Source organism: Orussus abietinus, unplaced genomic scaffold (genome assembly GCF_000612105.2).
Source record: "Orussus abietinus isolate OABI.00-Male unplaced genomic scaffold, Oabi_2.0 scaffold160, whole genome shotgun sequence".
Classification (NCBI taxonomy): Eukaryota; Metazoa; Arthropoda; class Insecta; order Hymenoptera; family Orussidae; genus Orussus; species Orussus abietinus.
In genome coordinates this window covers 1-13,653 of record NW_019394352.1, presented here as the reverse complement: position 1 = coordinate 13,653, position 13,653 = coordinate 1, and the positions used below count along the sequence as shown (strand labels likewise).

The 13,653-nt window shown below is 49.3% G+C and overlaps 2 protein-coding genes across 4 annotated transcripts; one reads left to right on the top strand and one right to left on the bottom strand.

Moving 5' to 3' along the window:
* Window positions 1-562: 562 nt before the first annotated feature.
* On the top strand, window positions 563-10,902 carry LOC105702869 (Down syndrome cell adhesion molecule-like protein Dscam2). 3 transcript variants are annotated; one of them, XM_012430791.1, is made up of 16 exons: window positions 563-825; window positions 899-1,260; window positions 1,326-1,700; window positions 1,790-1,976; window positions 2,041-2,328; window positions 2,407-2,676; window positions 2,762-2,993; window positions 3,062-3,238; window positions 3,340-3,506; window positions 3,589-3,774; window positions 4,513-4,668; window positions 5,566-5,706; window positions 6,623-6,813; window positions 7,426-7,801; window positions 8,007-8,064; window positions 8,769-10,902. In XM_012430791.1, exons 1-16 carry the CDS (start codon window positions 639-641, stop codon window positions 8,851-8,853), a joined length of 3,438 nt encoding a protein of 1,145 aa, XP_012286214.1. In that variant the 5' UTR covers window positions 563-638; the 3' UTR covers window positions 8,854-10,902. The 3 variants fall into 3 exon arrangements, with proteins under 3 accessions (XP_012286214.1, XP_012286217.1, XP_012286215.1); XM_012430794.1 differs by having other exon boundaries at window positions 4,513-4,680; window positions 7,426-7,782; window positions 8,769-8,852; XM_012430792.1 differs by lacking the exon at window positions 8,007-8,064 and having other exon boundaries at window positions 4,513-4,680.
* Window positions 10,903-11,091: 189 nt separating this feature from the next.
* On the bottom strand, window positions 11,092-13,294 carry LOC105702881 (eukaryotic translation initiation factor 1A, X-chromosomal). Its single transcript, XM_012430818.2, has 5 exons — window positions 13,136-13,294; window positions 12,825-12,908; window positions 12,429-12,665; window positions 12,168-12,268; window positions 11,092-12,069 (listed from the first exon to the last, which is right to left on the bottom strand). Exons 1-5 carry the CDS (start codon window positions 13,149-13,151, stop codon window positions 12,064-12,066), a joined length of 444 nt encoding a protein of 147 aa, XP_012286241.1. The 5' UTR covers window positions 13,152-13,294; the 3' UTR covers window positions 11,092-12,063.
* Window positions 13,295-13,653: the final 359 nt, after the last annotated feature.

Genomic DNA, 13,653 nt, shown 5'->3' with positions numbered 1-13,653 from the left:
GTGCTAGTTTCTTTTCTTATCATAAGCGAAAGAGGGCATAAACTAACTCGTTCTTTGGGTATCCAGTTCCACCTCGTTGGATTCTGGAACCAACTGACAAGGCATTCGCCCAAGGCTCTGATGCTCGTGTCGAGTGCAAGGCCGATGGCTTCCCCAAGCCTTCCGTCACCTGGAAGAAGGCTGCCGGTGAGTAAAGCATATTAGTTGCCTCGATATTAATGTCCCAGGTTTTTTTTCTACTAAAACCCTCGAACTATTTCAACAGGGGATACGCCTGGCGATTACAACGACCTGAAACTTAGCAACCCTGATATCAGCGTCGAAGATGGAACCCTGTCGATTAACAACATTCAAAAGACGAACGAGGGCTATTATCTCTGCGAAGCAGTCAACGGCATTGGTGCTGGACTGTCTGCTGTCATCCTCATTTCCGTGCAAGGTAAGCACTACCAATATCCTGCGAATCCTTAATTCCTAGATATCTAGGTTACCTCGTTTGATTTTCACGTTTATCTTGAATTTATTCAGCCCCACCGCACTTCGAAATCAAGCTCCGAAACCAGACTGCTCGTCGAGGAGAACCAGCCGTGTTGCAATGCGAGGCTCAGGGTGAAAAGCCTATTGGAATCCTATGGAACATGAACAACAAGCGACTGGACCCGAAGAGCGACTCTCGGTACACCATCCGCGAAGAGATTTTGGCGAACGGCGTCCTTTCCGACCTGAGTATCAAGAGAACGGAACGAGGAGACTCTGCCCTCTTCACCTGCGTTGCGACCAATGCCTTCGGCAGCGACGACACCAGCATCAACATGATCGTTCAAGGTTCGGATAGCACGTGGCGAATTTTTTTTTATTACCATGGGTGCATCAGCTACATGTTCGTCTACTTTTACAGAGGTTCCGGAAGTGCCATATGGCCTGAAAGTGCTGGACAAGTCCGGACGCTCTGTGCAACTGTCCTGGGCCTCACCCTACGACGGAAACAGCCCCATAAAGCGATACGTAATCGAGTACAAGATGAGCAAAGGATCCTGGGAAAGCGATATCGACAGAGTACTCGTGCCTGCCTCTCAGCAAAACATTGCTGGAGTCTTTAATCTGCGACCAGCTACGACCTATCATCTCCGAATTGTCGCCGAGAACGAGATCGGAACCTCCGACCCATCCGACACTGTGACCATCATCACGGCAGAAGAAGCCCCATCAGGACCACCCAGCTCGGTCAGAGTGGATGCGTTGGATCAGCACACCTTGAAGGTTGGTTTTCGAGAATCTGGTTGCCTTTGTTATATATCTTTTATTGAGGCGTTGTTCGTCCTTAGGTTACCTGGAAGCCCCCTCCACGTGAGGACTGGAACGGCGAGATCCTCGGCTACTACGTTGGCTATAGACTATCTTCCTCCACTGACAAACCCTACATGTTCGAAACTGTCGAATTCTCCAAGGAAGACGGCAAGGAACATCACCTGCAGATCATGAACCTGAAGACGTACACGCAATACAGCGTGGTCGTGCAAGCTTTCAACAAGGTTGGATCTGGCCCCATGAGCGAGGAACGTAGACAACACACTGCCGAAGGAGTGCCGGAACAACCACCCCATGATTCCACCTGCACCACCCTGACCTCTGAAACTGTTCGAGTTTCCTGGGTTTCTCCACCATTGAGCGCGGCTAACGGAGTGATAACTGGATACAAGGTAAACTTATCATCTTGCAAGGTGTCGAAGAGACTTATTCTCTGCCGCTCTTCGTACAACGTTCATGGAGTACGTTGCCGAATCTCCAGGTCATCTACGGACCCTCTGACACCTGGTATGACGAGAACAGTAAGGACACCAAGATCACCTCCTCTAGCGAGACCATTTTACATGGACTGAAGAAGTACACCAACTACAGCATGCAAGTCCTCGCTTTCACTTCCGGTGGAGACGGAGTGAAGTCTGCGCCGATTCACTGCCAAACCGAACAAGACGGTGAGGAGTTTATTTCTTGTTTATCCCTATATAACATTTTATTTATTGCTCGTTTTTTTTACAGCCCCCGAAGCACCAGTCGCTATCAAGGCTCTAGTTATGTCTGCCGAGTCGATCCTCATCTCCTGGCGGCCACCTAGTCAACCAAACGGTGTTATCTCTCAGTACACTGTTTACACGAAGGCCGAGGATGCAGAAGAAGCTACCGCTCACAAAGTCCCTCCTAGCCAACTGACCTATGAGGCAACGAGTCTGGATAAACAGCATAGATACGATTTCTGGGTGACCGCGAGTACCAACATCGGTGAGGGAGATCGGTCCAAGGTGGTAACCCTTTCGCCAAGCATTCGAGGTAAACAAAAATACTCTGGCACAGATCTTAAGTGTACCGAGAGTTCTTGTATTATTTGGATGTTATCTCTTCGTGCAGTACCTGCAAAGATTGCTTCGTTCGACGACAAATTCACTGCGACCTACAAGGAGCACGTTAAGCTGCCATGTCTCGCTGTTGGAGTACCAGCACCAGAAGTCACCTGGAAGGTCCGCGGAGCGACTTTGCAACCCAACGATAGACTGCGCCAACTGCCGGAAGGATCCCTGTTCATCAAGGAAGTCGACAGAGCGGATGACGGAGAGTACTCTTGCTACGTGGAGAATTCGTTCGGTCATGACACCGTGACTCATCAGCTGATCGTGCACGGTAGAGTTACCAGAAAAGCTGCTTAGCGATAACTTCTATGAGTACCTAGATCGCTCTTGGCTAATTGGGTTTCGTCCCTCCTCAGCACCTCCGCACTCTCCGAAAGTCATCCTCACCGCCACGACCACCAACTCTCTTACCATGAAGCTGGAACCCCACCCCACTGACAAAGCACCTATTCACGGCTACACTATCCACTACAAGCCTGAATTTGACGACTGGAAGACCATCCAAATCAGCGCTACCACCCAGAAATACACCTTGGAGAACTTGTGGTGTGGCTTCCCGTACCAGATTTACGTGACCGCTTACAATGGGTGAGTCTCCGGCCTTGCTGCACCGTACAAATCTCGGTTCAACCCTAAGACTGTGCCTCGCTTTTCAGAATTGGAACCGGCGACCCATCTGACATCCTAAACATCCGCACGAAGGGGTCCAAGCCGATCATCCCGGAAGCTGCCAGATTCATCGAAGTATCCACCAACAGCATCACCCTCCACCTGAGTGCCTGGTCGGATGGCGGCTGCCCAATGTCTTATTTCGTGGTCGAGCACAAGAAAAAGTAAGAGAACTGGACTGGAACAAGGGTCCGTTCTCCCGTCTTAAGGTCCACCTTAAGTGGCCAGTACTTAGGCAAGTCTAAAACCTAGCGATCATCCGCAGGCACCAGAAGGAATGGAACCAGGTCTCGAACAACGTCAAACCCAGTGGCAACTTCGTCGTGTTGGATCTGGACCCGGCAACTTGGTACCACTTGCGCGTCACGGCACACAACAACGCCGGCTTCACGGTTGCCGAATACGAGTTTGCGACCTTGACGGTAACGGGAGGTAAGCTCCTCGTTCTCGGGCCCGGCCGAGTCGGCGGCAATGGTGCTTGGACGAGCTCCCGAAATTTGATTTTCTTTTCCAGGCACCATTGCGCCGGCCCGCGAGCTCCCTGATGTGAACGGCGGCGGGGCAGGCCCTGACGACCCGATGAGAATGCTCGTAGCCAACCTGAACCTGGTCGTACCCGTGGTCGCCGCCGCTCTCGTCATAGTCGTTGCCGTGATCGTCATCTGCGTCCTTAAGGGGAAGGGCCACGGTGGCGATAAAGGTAAAGGCATAATTTTCACTTCCTTTCCTTGCGGTCTTCAGGTACCATTGCTCCACCCACTCGTAATGCCGGTAACGATGGCGCTGATGTGCGACGGTACTTCCCCTGGTTACCGACCTGGCTCGACGTCAATGTCGTAGTTCCTGTAGGTGCCACCATCGTAGTCATTGTCGTGGGCATAGTCGTCATCTGTGTCGCCCTGTCGAGGAGAACTCGGGGACCAGAACAGACACGGCTGCGAGGTATCTCATCAGCCGACGAGAAATATTACGAGGGACAATGTATACTCATTTTTTTATTCTTATTTATATTAGGTTAAGTAGCATCTCGGGCCGAGCACCGGCGCGCCTCCGCTGTCCGATGAGAGTTCTCGAACTTCCTGAGCATTTCTTCCCGTCCCTTCTAGATGATGAGATTTACTCGAGTTAACTATTTCCTCTCGGCTTGGCAGCGGTCGAGCGGTTGTTCTCGGCCTTTGGTCTTATTCTGCACTGGTTGAAAAATCAGTTTATCCTTGCTAATGTAGGATCATAAGCACCATCTTAGGATAACGTGTTGAAATTAATTGCAGAGCATCTTCACCTACTTCCCTTCGACCTTCTCGCATGTCGCCCATCCGATCCGTTCATCAGCCTTCGTCCCATTCCGGCATTTCGCTAGAAATCAACATTGATAGTGCCAAGATCACACGCCATGCCATTGATCTCACGCTCGAGGGTTTTTTTGGAACGTTTTCAGACGACGTGGTATACCAACAATCCGGAGTAGTGGGATCCACCCTAGACAAACGCCGACCAGACCTTCGAGATGAGCTAGGATACATCGCCCCTCCCAACCGCAAGCTGCCACCGGTACCCGGCTCTAATTACAACACTTGCGATCGCATCAAGCGAGGTACAGTGATAAGTAAGCCATCACTGCTGATACCTACTCTCTCGATCTGTTCCTAGATCATTTTCGACACCGTCTAGATGTTGTCGCATCGGCACGATCGTCGCTCTCTGTAATGACTCTCTCTTTGTACACACGATCACTCGTCCCACGACAACCACCGTGGAAGGTGTTCCTTTCCTGGCGCAGCTCGCCGAATCTGACCTGGAGCGAAAGAAAAAATCTAATACTACAGAAATATCTAATATTCCTATATCGATGACTACCCAACGATACAGGAGTATTGCCAAGAAGGAAGAAGGCGATTGCGCTAGCAAAGGAACCCCTGGACCTAGACCAAACAGGCTAGACACACGCAAAGAACACGAGACCATTTTGGCTGGAATCGACGAACGCATGAGTCGACACTCGTACATTCGTTCGGCCTTTTCTCCCTGATTTCCGAATATTTTTCACCGACGCGTTCGCAGGTGCATACCCGGAGGGTCTGTATTGCTGGGCACGTCGTCACCGTTTCTCTCCGTTCCCCCACCCTGACTCTTTCCCCGGAACGCTTTCAACCGCTTGAAGCTGCAAATCCACCGAGCCAGACGAACTTTTCCTCTGCGAATCGGGCCCTAGAGATGTTGGCATATCTAAATGGTTCATAGCATAAAAAACGTAGAAGCATAGTCCAATCTCGATGACCTGGTTAAAGTTGACATTGCTCATTCAAGAGATTCAGAAAATGATGTCAATTGTCCAGTTTGACACGCCAGGCTAAATATCGCAGATAATGACTAGGTCAGGGTTTCGCGCCTTTATATATGTATTTGGCGCGGAACTCTACCGAGTTTCTTAATTCGCCGGCTCGGTGGGTCGTAGCCGGTAGGACGGTCTTTTGTAGCGTCTGTTCGACAGGTGGGACAGGTTCGTTAAGGAGTCACTCGACTTGGGACCCCAGGAGGCACATGTACGAGGAACTCGGCCATTATGCGCCGAGCAGAAGGTGTCCACCGCCCCCGCCGCGCATCGACAGTGCCGAGGGTCTCTCGCACAGAGGTTGGTAGAAACACCCAGGACGTCTCTGTCTCGGTCCCGAGCATCGCATCTCGATCCTGACTCCACGTCCCCGAAGAGCCACTCTTCACCCACGAGGAACCTCTATAAAAAGAAGCCCATTCGATAGGACTCGATAGGAGGTTCCAATTCTCCCCAGCAAGCTCGACCCGTACAGGGTGACGACTTCAACCTGGACTCACGCAGTCACTAAATAGAATCCACGCACATTTGTTATACATGGTTCCTTAAGGTGACACGAAAGGTTCATTCTATACATATATTGCTTTTCTCCAAACCGGATGCGCCGACTCGTTGGAAACTTCAGCATATGATTATGGAGGCCCTAAGAAAGAACGTGGTGATCATAACATTTCATTTTTAATAAAAAAAAAATTTGTATTCATCCCAGACTCGAACTAAGAATACATATTTCTTTTGAAAAATAAAATTTCACGAGCACGACGTTCGTCTTCGGGGCCTTCATAATCGTGTGGTGAAATTTCAAATGATTCGGTGCAGTTAATGTAGAGAAAAGTTTGATAAATATCCTTACGTTTTGTACATATAGAATGAGGTTTTTATATAGCCTTGATGAAGGGTCCGAACCACCCTGTACCCGTCGATGTTCACGTCCCGACTTCCCGAGTCCGTCCAAATTCCGAGTAAAAAAGCTCGCCCTCGAAGAGGAGCACCAGGTGGTCCCCTAAAGCCGAGGCTGGTGCACGGCGTGCGTCGTAAGTCCTCGACGGGTATCTCGATGTTGCACGTTCGCATGCTTGCGCCCGTAACGCATCGTTTTAATTTGCCCTCGCAATGCACCCGCGCTTTCGCGTGTCCGGGTCGCCCAGGTGGGTAAGTAGGCGAAGAGCGTTTGGCCCTGAGAGCGTCTACCCGTGCGCGACTCTTTCCGTTCCAGGCATGGAGGACGAGATCTGCCCGTACGCGACCTTCCACCTGCTCGGCTTCCGCGAAGAGATGGACCCCAGCAAGGCCATGCAGTTCCAGACCTTCCCGCACCCAGGAAACGGACACTCCGGCACCATGGGCCCTCCTGCTGGACATCCTGCCAACGCCCCCGCTCACAGTCGCTCCGGCTCGCAATCCATGGTGAACATGCTCATCCAAATGTCTACAAACCAGTCGCCATCCATACTCGACCCTATCAAAGTGATATGAAAGAGGCACCTAAAGGATCAATTTATAGAGAATTTACCAAAATTCTACAATCAAATTTTTTAATAATTTATAATTTCATGGGGGTCGAGACCTTCCTCCACGTTCACGTTGTGGAGTTTGAAACGATTCGGTGCGCCCAATTCGGGGAAAAATGTATACAAACAAGAGATCTCTCTGACGTCACTTTGACGTCATCTTAAGGTCCTTCTATATATACGTCATTCTTGAAAATATTTACAAAACTTTTCTCCAAACCGGGTGTACCAAATCATTTGAAACTTCAACACGTGATTCTGGAAGCGCTGAGGAAGAACGTGATGCTCGTGAAATTTTGTAAACAAAAAAAAAATACGTATATAGATCCTTTGTTCTACTCTGGGATGTACACAGAGAAATCGTCAGCTTCCTTAATCAGATGCCGAACCGTTCAACGATTCGATGCCTCGGTTTTATAAATACTTTGGCGTTTAATGTATATAGAATGACCCTTTCGTTGATACGAAAGAATTTCTAAGAAGTGACCATGACCTCCCTTGTTTACAGCCTCGCCAAAACGGCCGATACTCCCGGGTGCCATCTCAAGGTGGGTGCAACGGAAACGGCAGCGTGGGAACCGGACCCCACATGTTCTCTCCTGAATACGACGACCCGGCCAATTGCGCCCCTGAAGAGGACCAGTACGGATCGCAGTACGGCCAGTACGGAGCACCTTATGACCATTATGGATCCCGTGGCTCCGTAGGAAGACGCAGCGTAGGGTCGGCGCGCAACCTCCCGACCTCCGGGTCCCCCGAGCCTCCTCCACCTCCTCCCCGCAACCACGACCCGAACAACTCGAGCTTCAACGACAGCAAGGAGAGCAACGAGATCAGCGAGGCCGAGTGCGACCGCGACCAGATGGTGAACCGCAACTACGGTGGTCAGTATTCCGGGCCCGACGGCGAGGAGGTTGCACCTCTCGCGCATGTCTAACAAGAGCACGTACATATTTGTCGTTCGTATACGTGCACGAGGTCCCACTCGGTCCCCGGAGCCGAGGTCCAGGCCACCAGCTTCGCCCGGCATGTCGCGTACCCGTAGTCATCGCTGTTGTGTCAACCGGCTCGTGTGTTCTTTCATTTCAGTTAATCCCCGCGGCAAGGACGGCATGACCACGGAGGAGATGCGGAAGCTCATCGAGAGGTTAGTAGCGCGAGTAGCCTCGACCCTGAATGCACCTAGAGGAGCTTTCCCTGGCACAACCGGGACTCGCGTCGACGCGGTGATCGGATGTAGAAAATCCCCAGCGACCGGACGAGTCCCAGTCGAGACGTAGTTAGAGTAGAGGTAGAACTGTTCCGCGTGCACGAATTCGTCTGAGAGCTGTAGACCGTGGTTCCCCTCGTCCATGTAAATTCTCACGACGGGGCCAGTTAAACCGCATGCTGCGATTCCATCCAAGAGAGTCGACGGAGGCACACCTAGTTCATCGGGTTTGGTCGGGGTTGGCCGAACACCTGGAGGGAATCGCACCTACTAACTTCGCGTGCGCGGTGGTCCTCTTGCTGGTCGACCCCCAGAGGAGGTTCATCCTCTTCGCCTTTTCCAAAAGAAACGTCTTTTCCTCTCCTTGCCAGCAACCCGGGACCACCGCGGACGTTCCTCATCTTCCCCGGGAGCCGGTGAACCGCTAATTGCTCATAGGTGATGGTGCGCTGCTGGTAACGCCTTAACTTTCTAACCACTGCTTGCTTCGAGTGTCCGTCCACGTGTATATATCCGTAGATGTCGAGAACCTCGAGGAGGGCTTTAACTTCCTCAGGACGAACACCCGCACCGAGCGCAGCTAGAGCACCGGAAGTCTCATCGTCGAGAAGGGTCCATTTTAACGAGGATTAACGTTTCAGAAACGAAGTCCCCGGCCGGCAAGCCAGCGCCGCCCCCGGCAGCCACGGTGGACTCCTCACACCCTACGATACTGTGGCAGTGTAACCTCTAAGGGGGTTCCCGGAGGCCTCCGGCACAGCTGCAGCATGGAGCTCCTCGGAAGGTGTCCCGAAGCTGCGGCCGAGTCCCCGCCAGCGTCTCGTCGGTCCAATTGCAACGATTTAACGATATTTAGAGCGACCTAGCCTCGCCGCCCCGAGGAGGGGTCCCGTCCGCGGCCCCCTAGGTACGCGCGCCTCCACCAGCCCGTCTCTCGAGGAGGACGGGGCGCGTCGCCCGCCACCCTCGCGCTACTATCTCACTCTCTCCCCTTTTTATCTAATCGGGTCGCGTCCCCGAGTCTACGGTTGTGATCCAGCAGGAGCGTGACGCGAGCGGACGGTACTCTTCTAGAGAGGAGTCGAGGCTGTGCCACACTGCCGCTCCCTGGCGAGTCATTTTGTAGCGGGGTCGCGCGCGACCTGGGAACCCCTCGACTCCGTATGACGAACCCATCAGACTCCGTAGACGAGGTCGAGTCTCCCCAGGGCGCGCACGGCCCCGACCTCTAGCTTCGTAACGAGGTCGACTAGGCCGATGCGTTTTAGGTTCGCCGCTACCGACGATCGTCGGGCCTCTTTGTAACCGTCGATTTAAGTCGATACCGACTATACTTGAGTTATACGAGGATAACTCTACGCGATGATATTAAGATTAAGCGATTAAAGGTAAACGTTAACGCTAACGAAGTTAGGTAGGACCAGTAAGCAGGACGTATGGTCGCGAGGGGGTACTATTTGCGAGCCTCGTCGCGGCGCTGAATTAGAACCACGGGGGGGTTCCTGTCCTTGGCTCGAGCGCGTACCGGTTCAGCGCAGCGCGAACGCGCGCTTAAGTACGCATCTCATAGTCTCATCGTTTTTATCGCGCTCCTACTATCCTAGCTAGGTAGCTATGCGTAGTTGTCCCGGTCGGCCCAACCGCGGTCCCACGGTCGCGTCGTCCATAGGGATGCCCGAACCCGGTCCTCGCATTGGGGACACCTCCGGGTATTCCTGGGACGAGGTGGGAAACTCCCGGCAGAACCATAAGGACGATTAAGGGGGTGCGAGAGTGGCATCCGAGGAGTCAATCGTTCACGAAGCTTTTCTCCAAACTGGGTGCGTCGAATACTTTCAAACCTTACAACGTTAATGCGAAGGCTACAAGGAATAGTCTGACACCCATGAAACTTCATTCTTCGACAAAAGTTTTGAAATTACATATAAACAAATTTAAAAAGAGAAAAAAGAAATGGATTTTCGTTAGCGTCAGGACCTTCCTTATTGCCTTCATGTTCACGATGTAAAGTTTGAGAGGATTCAATACACTCAGTTCGGAGGAAAGTTTCATAAAAGAGACCTCTCCGATGCCACTTTCGCATCCCCTTAACGCGACCCTGGGTCCCGGTGAAGCCGTTCCAGGTTAAACTCGTCGATGTGATTTCAACGCCGCGCAACTCTTCGTGTCTCGTGTATGTAATAACTACCAGCATCTCGTTATATCCAATCTATACGTATGCATACGTATTAATAATTGATATCTATCGATAGTGTACGACGTACTCGTGTAAAACTACTTTCTTAGGGTGAGCTTCTCGCATCGAAAGGGTTCGGAATCTCCGGCTCGAGTTTGCCTCGGTGCCGTCCGAGAGTTCGGCCCATGATAAAGCCGAGCTCTGGGAAAATGGCACCTAAAGAGGGACATCGGCCGAGGCCATTAGCGAAGGTCGTCAGGTTCCCGAGGGTGTAACCCTTTCTCGCCGACACTGGAAGCAGATGTTAAATTGGGTGCTGAAACTTTAGGCTTACTTTCCCCCGCTCCCGCGACCTCCCACTCTTCAGTCTTTGCGCTTATCATTTTTCGTTAGCGCTGCCGGTCCGCGATTGTAAACGATTCTGCAGAAGGCTGACGCAGGTGTGGCCACCGGCCACGATCGAATCGGTGTTTTCTTCGCGTTTTCACGATCTTACCGATCAACTTTTACTGACTCTCCAGTGCCACTACTTTACGTTTTTGTACCAAAGTTGTAGTACCTAACTTTACGTTGAATAAATAAATAATACGTAAACGAAACCCATTGGCCACTACTTTACGGTTTCTGTACCTAGCTTTACGTTGAATTAATAAGTAACACGTAAATACAATTCATTGGCCGCTATTTTAGGTTTTTCTACCAAAGTTGTAGTACCTAACTTTATGTTGAATAAATAAATACGTGAAGAAAAAATTCACTGGAGACTGGTAGCGTGTAAACACGTCGGATGAAGGGGCCAGGATCGCGTGATCGCAATCTCTGGCTGTTTTTATTGGATCACTTTAAATACACCCGATAGAGCTCAAATTCCAACCTAATCGCTACGGGGGGAGGGGGGGTCGATACGTACTACGAAATACCAGAAAAGACATCACTGAACATTTTTGGTGAACGAATCGTGTTTATCGGAAACCAATTAGCGACGTTATCGATTACAAATGAAACGAGTGCCGAAATTTAACGCATCGAAATAAAAGCGAATACAACTCGCTGGTTAGAACGTGTAATAGGACACACACCGGAACTTCTAAAACAATTGCACCAAAGTAATAGCCAATTATAATGGAACCAAAAGCGGTAAGGATTAAAATATTTAAATGTAACCGATGTGTGGCATTAGTCAATTATAGTATACCCGACAACAGAGCAGCACTAGTGATATCAATAGATGGCTTCGGCGAATGACTTCATGCCTAAAAAAGTTCCTTATTCGATACCACCTAAATTATTTTTCATTAGCTAGCTAGGACAATCGTCTGTTGACAACAAACCGATCGTTTTTCTCGTCGAATAAAACACTTGCATCGAAACTATTTATGTTACACTACATGTACACGCAAATATTTATCTAAACAAAGGTTTAATATCATGTAGCCAAAGATCGGTACAACCGTTATCGACTAACACTGAGGTGAGTCATGCAAAGTTCAATGTTTGGTAAGAAAATTTAATGGACCGCTTCTTCGATAGGATTCGAATCTCCACTTCGTTAACTGAACATAAGTGTACCGTTTTAGATGTTAACAGAACGTACCAAAAAAAATGGTGATTTATTTATGATACAATTAATAGAGTCCCTGTGAGAAGCAAAAATGACTTCCTGACTGTAATTCGATCGTTGCCTCACTGATCCTAAAATCAATGGATATTCCTACTTCCTTGCTGTTCACAATCCCTACCATTGTTCATGCGACGGGTCATCAGATCTGTAAAAGTATAACGATGAGATAATCCAACCACAAAAGTAGATAGATAATTAACTACCAAAAATAGTTGACTATAATTGCGATTTGTTTCAACCTACATTATCGACGTCATCCTCGTCGTCGTCACTGATCTCATCACCAAATTCAATATCTTCATCGAAGCCATCTTCCACAAAGGTGACCGTATCGTTGATACGCACTGAAAATGAATTTGAATTTTAAAACATTATCTCAATATAATTAAAACACATACGCTAATGAATTAAAATGAATTTCTTCCATAAATGCATCTACAAGCCAGTCGATTTCAACTTTAAACCATGTCAAACTTAGTTGCCCGTCCACGGGCAAAAACTCACCAGTTTCTGGAAATTCTCCATACGTTTTCAAATTACGTGCCTCATCAGCGGTATATTTCAGAATGACGTCTGCTTTTGCATCTTGATAGTCACGCAAGCCAATAAGAATGATGTCACCTTGATTAATCCAGACTTTTTTGCGTAGCTTTCCTCGGATGTGACACAATCTTTTGACACCGTCGAAACACATCGCTTCTAACCTTCCATTACCCAACATCTTGGTTACTTGAGCGTATTCTACAAAGTAACAAAGAGAATGAGTTTCATTACCTGTACGTAAATCTAGTGAAGGAATAGAAAAACCTACACTATTTTTTCCGACCATCTTAAGGATTATGCTACATATTGACATCAAACTATAATGCACAGCTACAATATAAAACTTGAAATGTTCACCTTGACCATCCTCCTTGAAAACCAGCTCTCTCTTTTCAGTTTCATTTTCGTTCTTTCCTCTTCTTCGATTTTTACCTCCCTTTCCTGCAAGAAAATGTTATCTAAGTTTCACTTGATGTTCGGAGAACGCGGACGACGAGAATTCGATGACGAATTAGCTCGTCGAAGTCGAAGTTGACACTAACAGGTTATGCCAAACTAATTACACTGAATACGTGAAATCGTGCCAGTCACGCGCACCCAATGCTTCCCTTCGCGATACATTTTCTCAATGCGAAATAACCTCTATCCCTGTGGAAAACGACGCTCACCTTTATTCTTCGGCATGTTTGTTTAGAAAGTGGTCACCAGCTAAAGAATCCAGAATTATTTCCAACGACGAAGGCAACGAAAGAACTACACCTTCATGGCGGACTCCGCAAAAGGACGGCAGTCAAAAGAGTCAAAAGAACTAGCAGAACATCAAACAATATCCGAACAGATGATCGATCGACAATAGCACTTTAAATCTCTCGTAGATAAATAGGAAATTAATTAATTCGATGATATCGATTAAAGTTAAATTCCAAACAGTGTCAGTTTTATGAGTGAGGATAATTTCGATCGGTACTTGACTGACTCCTCTTACAGGCGGGAAATTCAAATTCAGTTTCAGGAGAAATTCGACTCGGCTCCGGGATCGGCCTGGTCTCGTCCTATTCTCCTTTCCGACGCGCCGACTCCCGAGTGCCGGAGAGTTGCCGCAGAGTGCCGCAGAATGACGGAGAGTGCCGGAGAGTGCCGGAGAGTTGCCGCAAAGTGCCGGAGAGTGCCGGAGAGTGCCGGAGAG

Excerpts from the sequence above, each read along its gene's own strand:
- LOC105702869 (XM_012430791.1), top strand. The coding sequence starts at position 639 with ATGAACAACAAGCGACTGGACCCGAAGAGCGACTCTCGGTACACCATC. Across the intron at positions 826-898 it reads CATCAACATGATCGTTCAAG|AGGTTCCGGAAGTGCCATAT; the intron begins GTTCGGATAGCA and ends CTACTTTTACAG. Across the intron at positions 1,261-1,325 it reads TGGATCAGCACACCTTGAAG|GTTACCTGGAAGCCCCCTCC; the intron begins GTTGGTTTTCGA and ends GTTCGTCCTTAG.
- LOC105702881 (XM_012430818.2), bottom strand. Across the intron at positions 12,666-12,824 it reads TTTCAAGGAGGATGGTCAAG|AATACGCTCAAGTAACCAAG; the intron begins GTGAACATTTCA and ends GTTACTTTGTAG. Across the intron at positions 12,269-12,428 it reads TGGAGAATTTCCAGAAACTG|TGCGTATCAACGATACGGTC; the intron begins GTGAGTTTTTGC and ends ATTCATTTTCAG.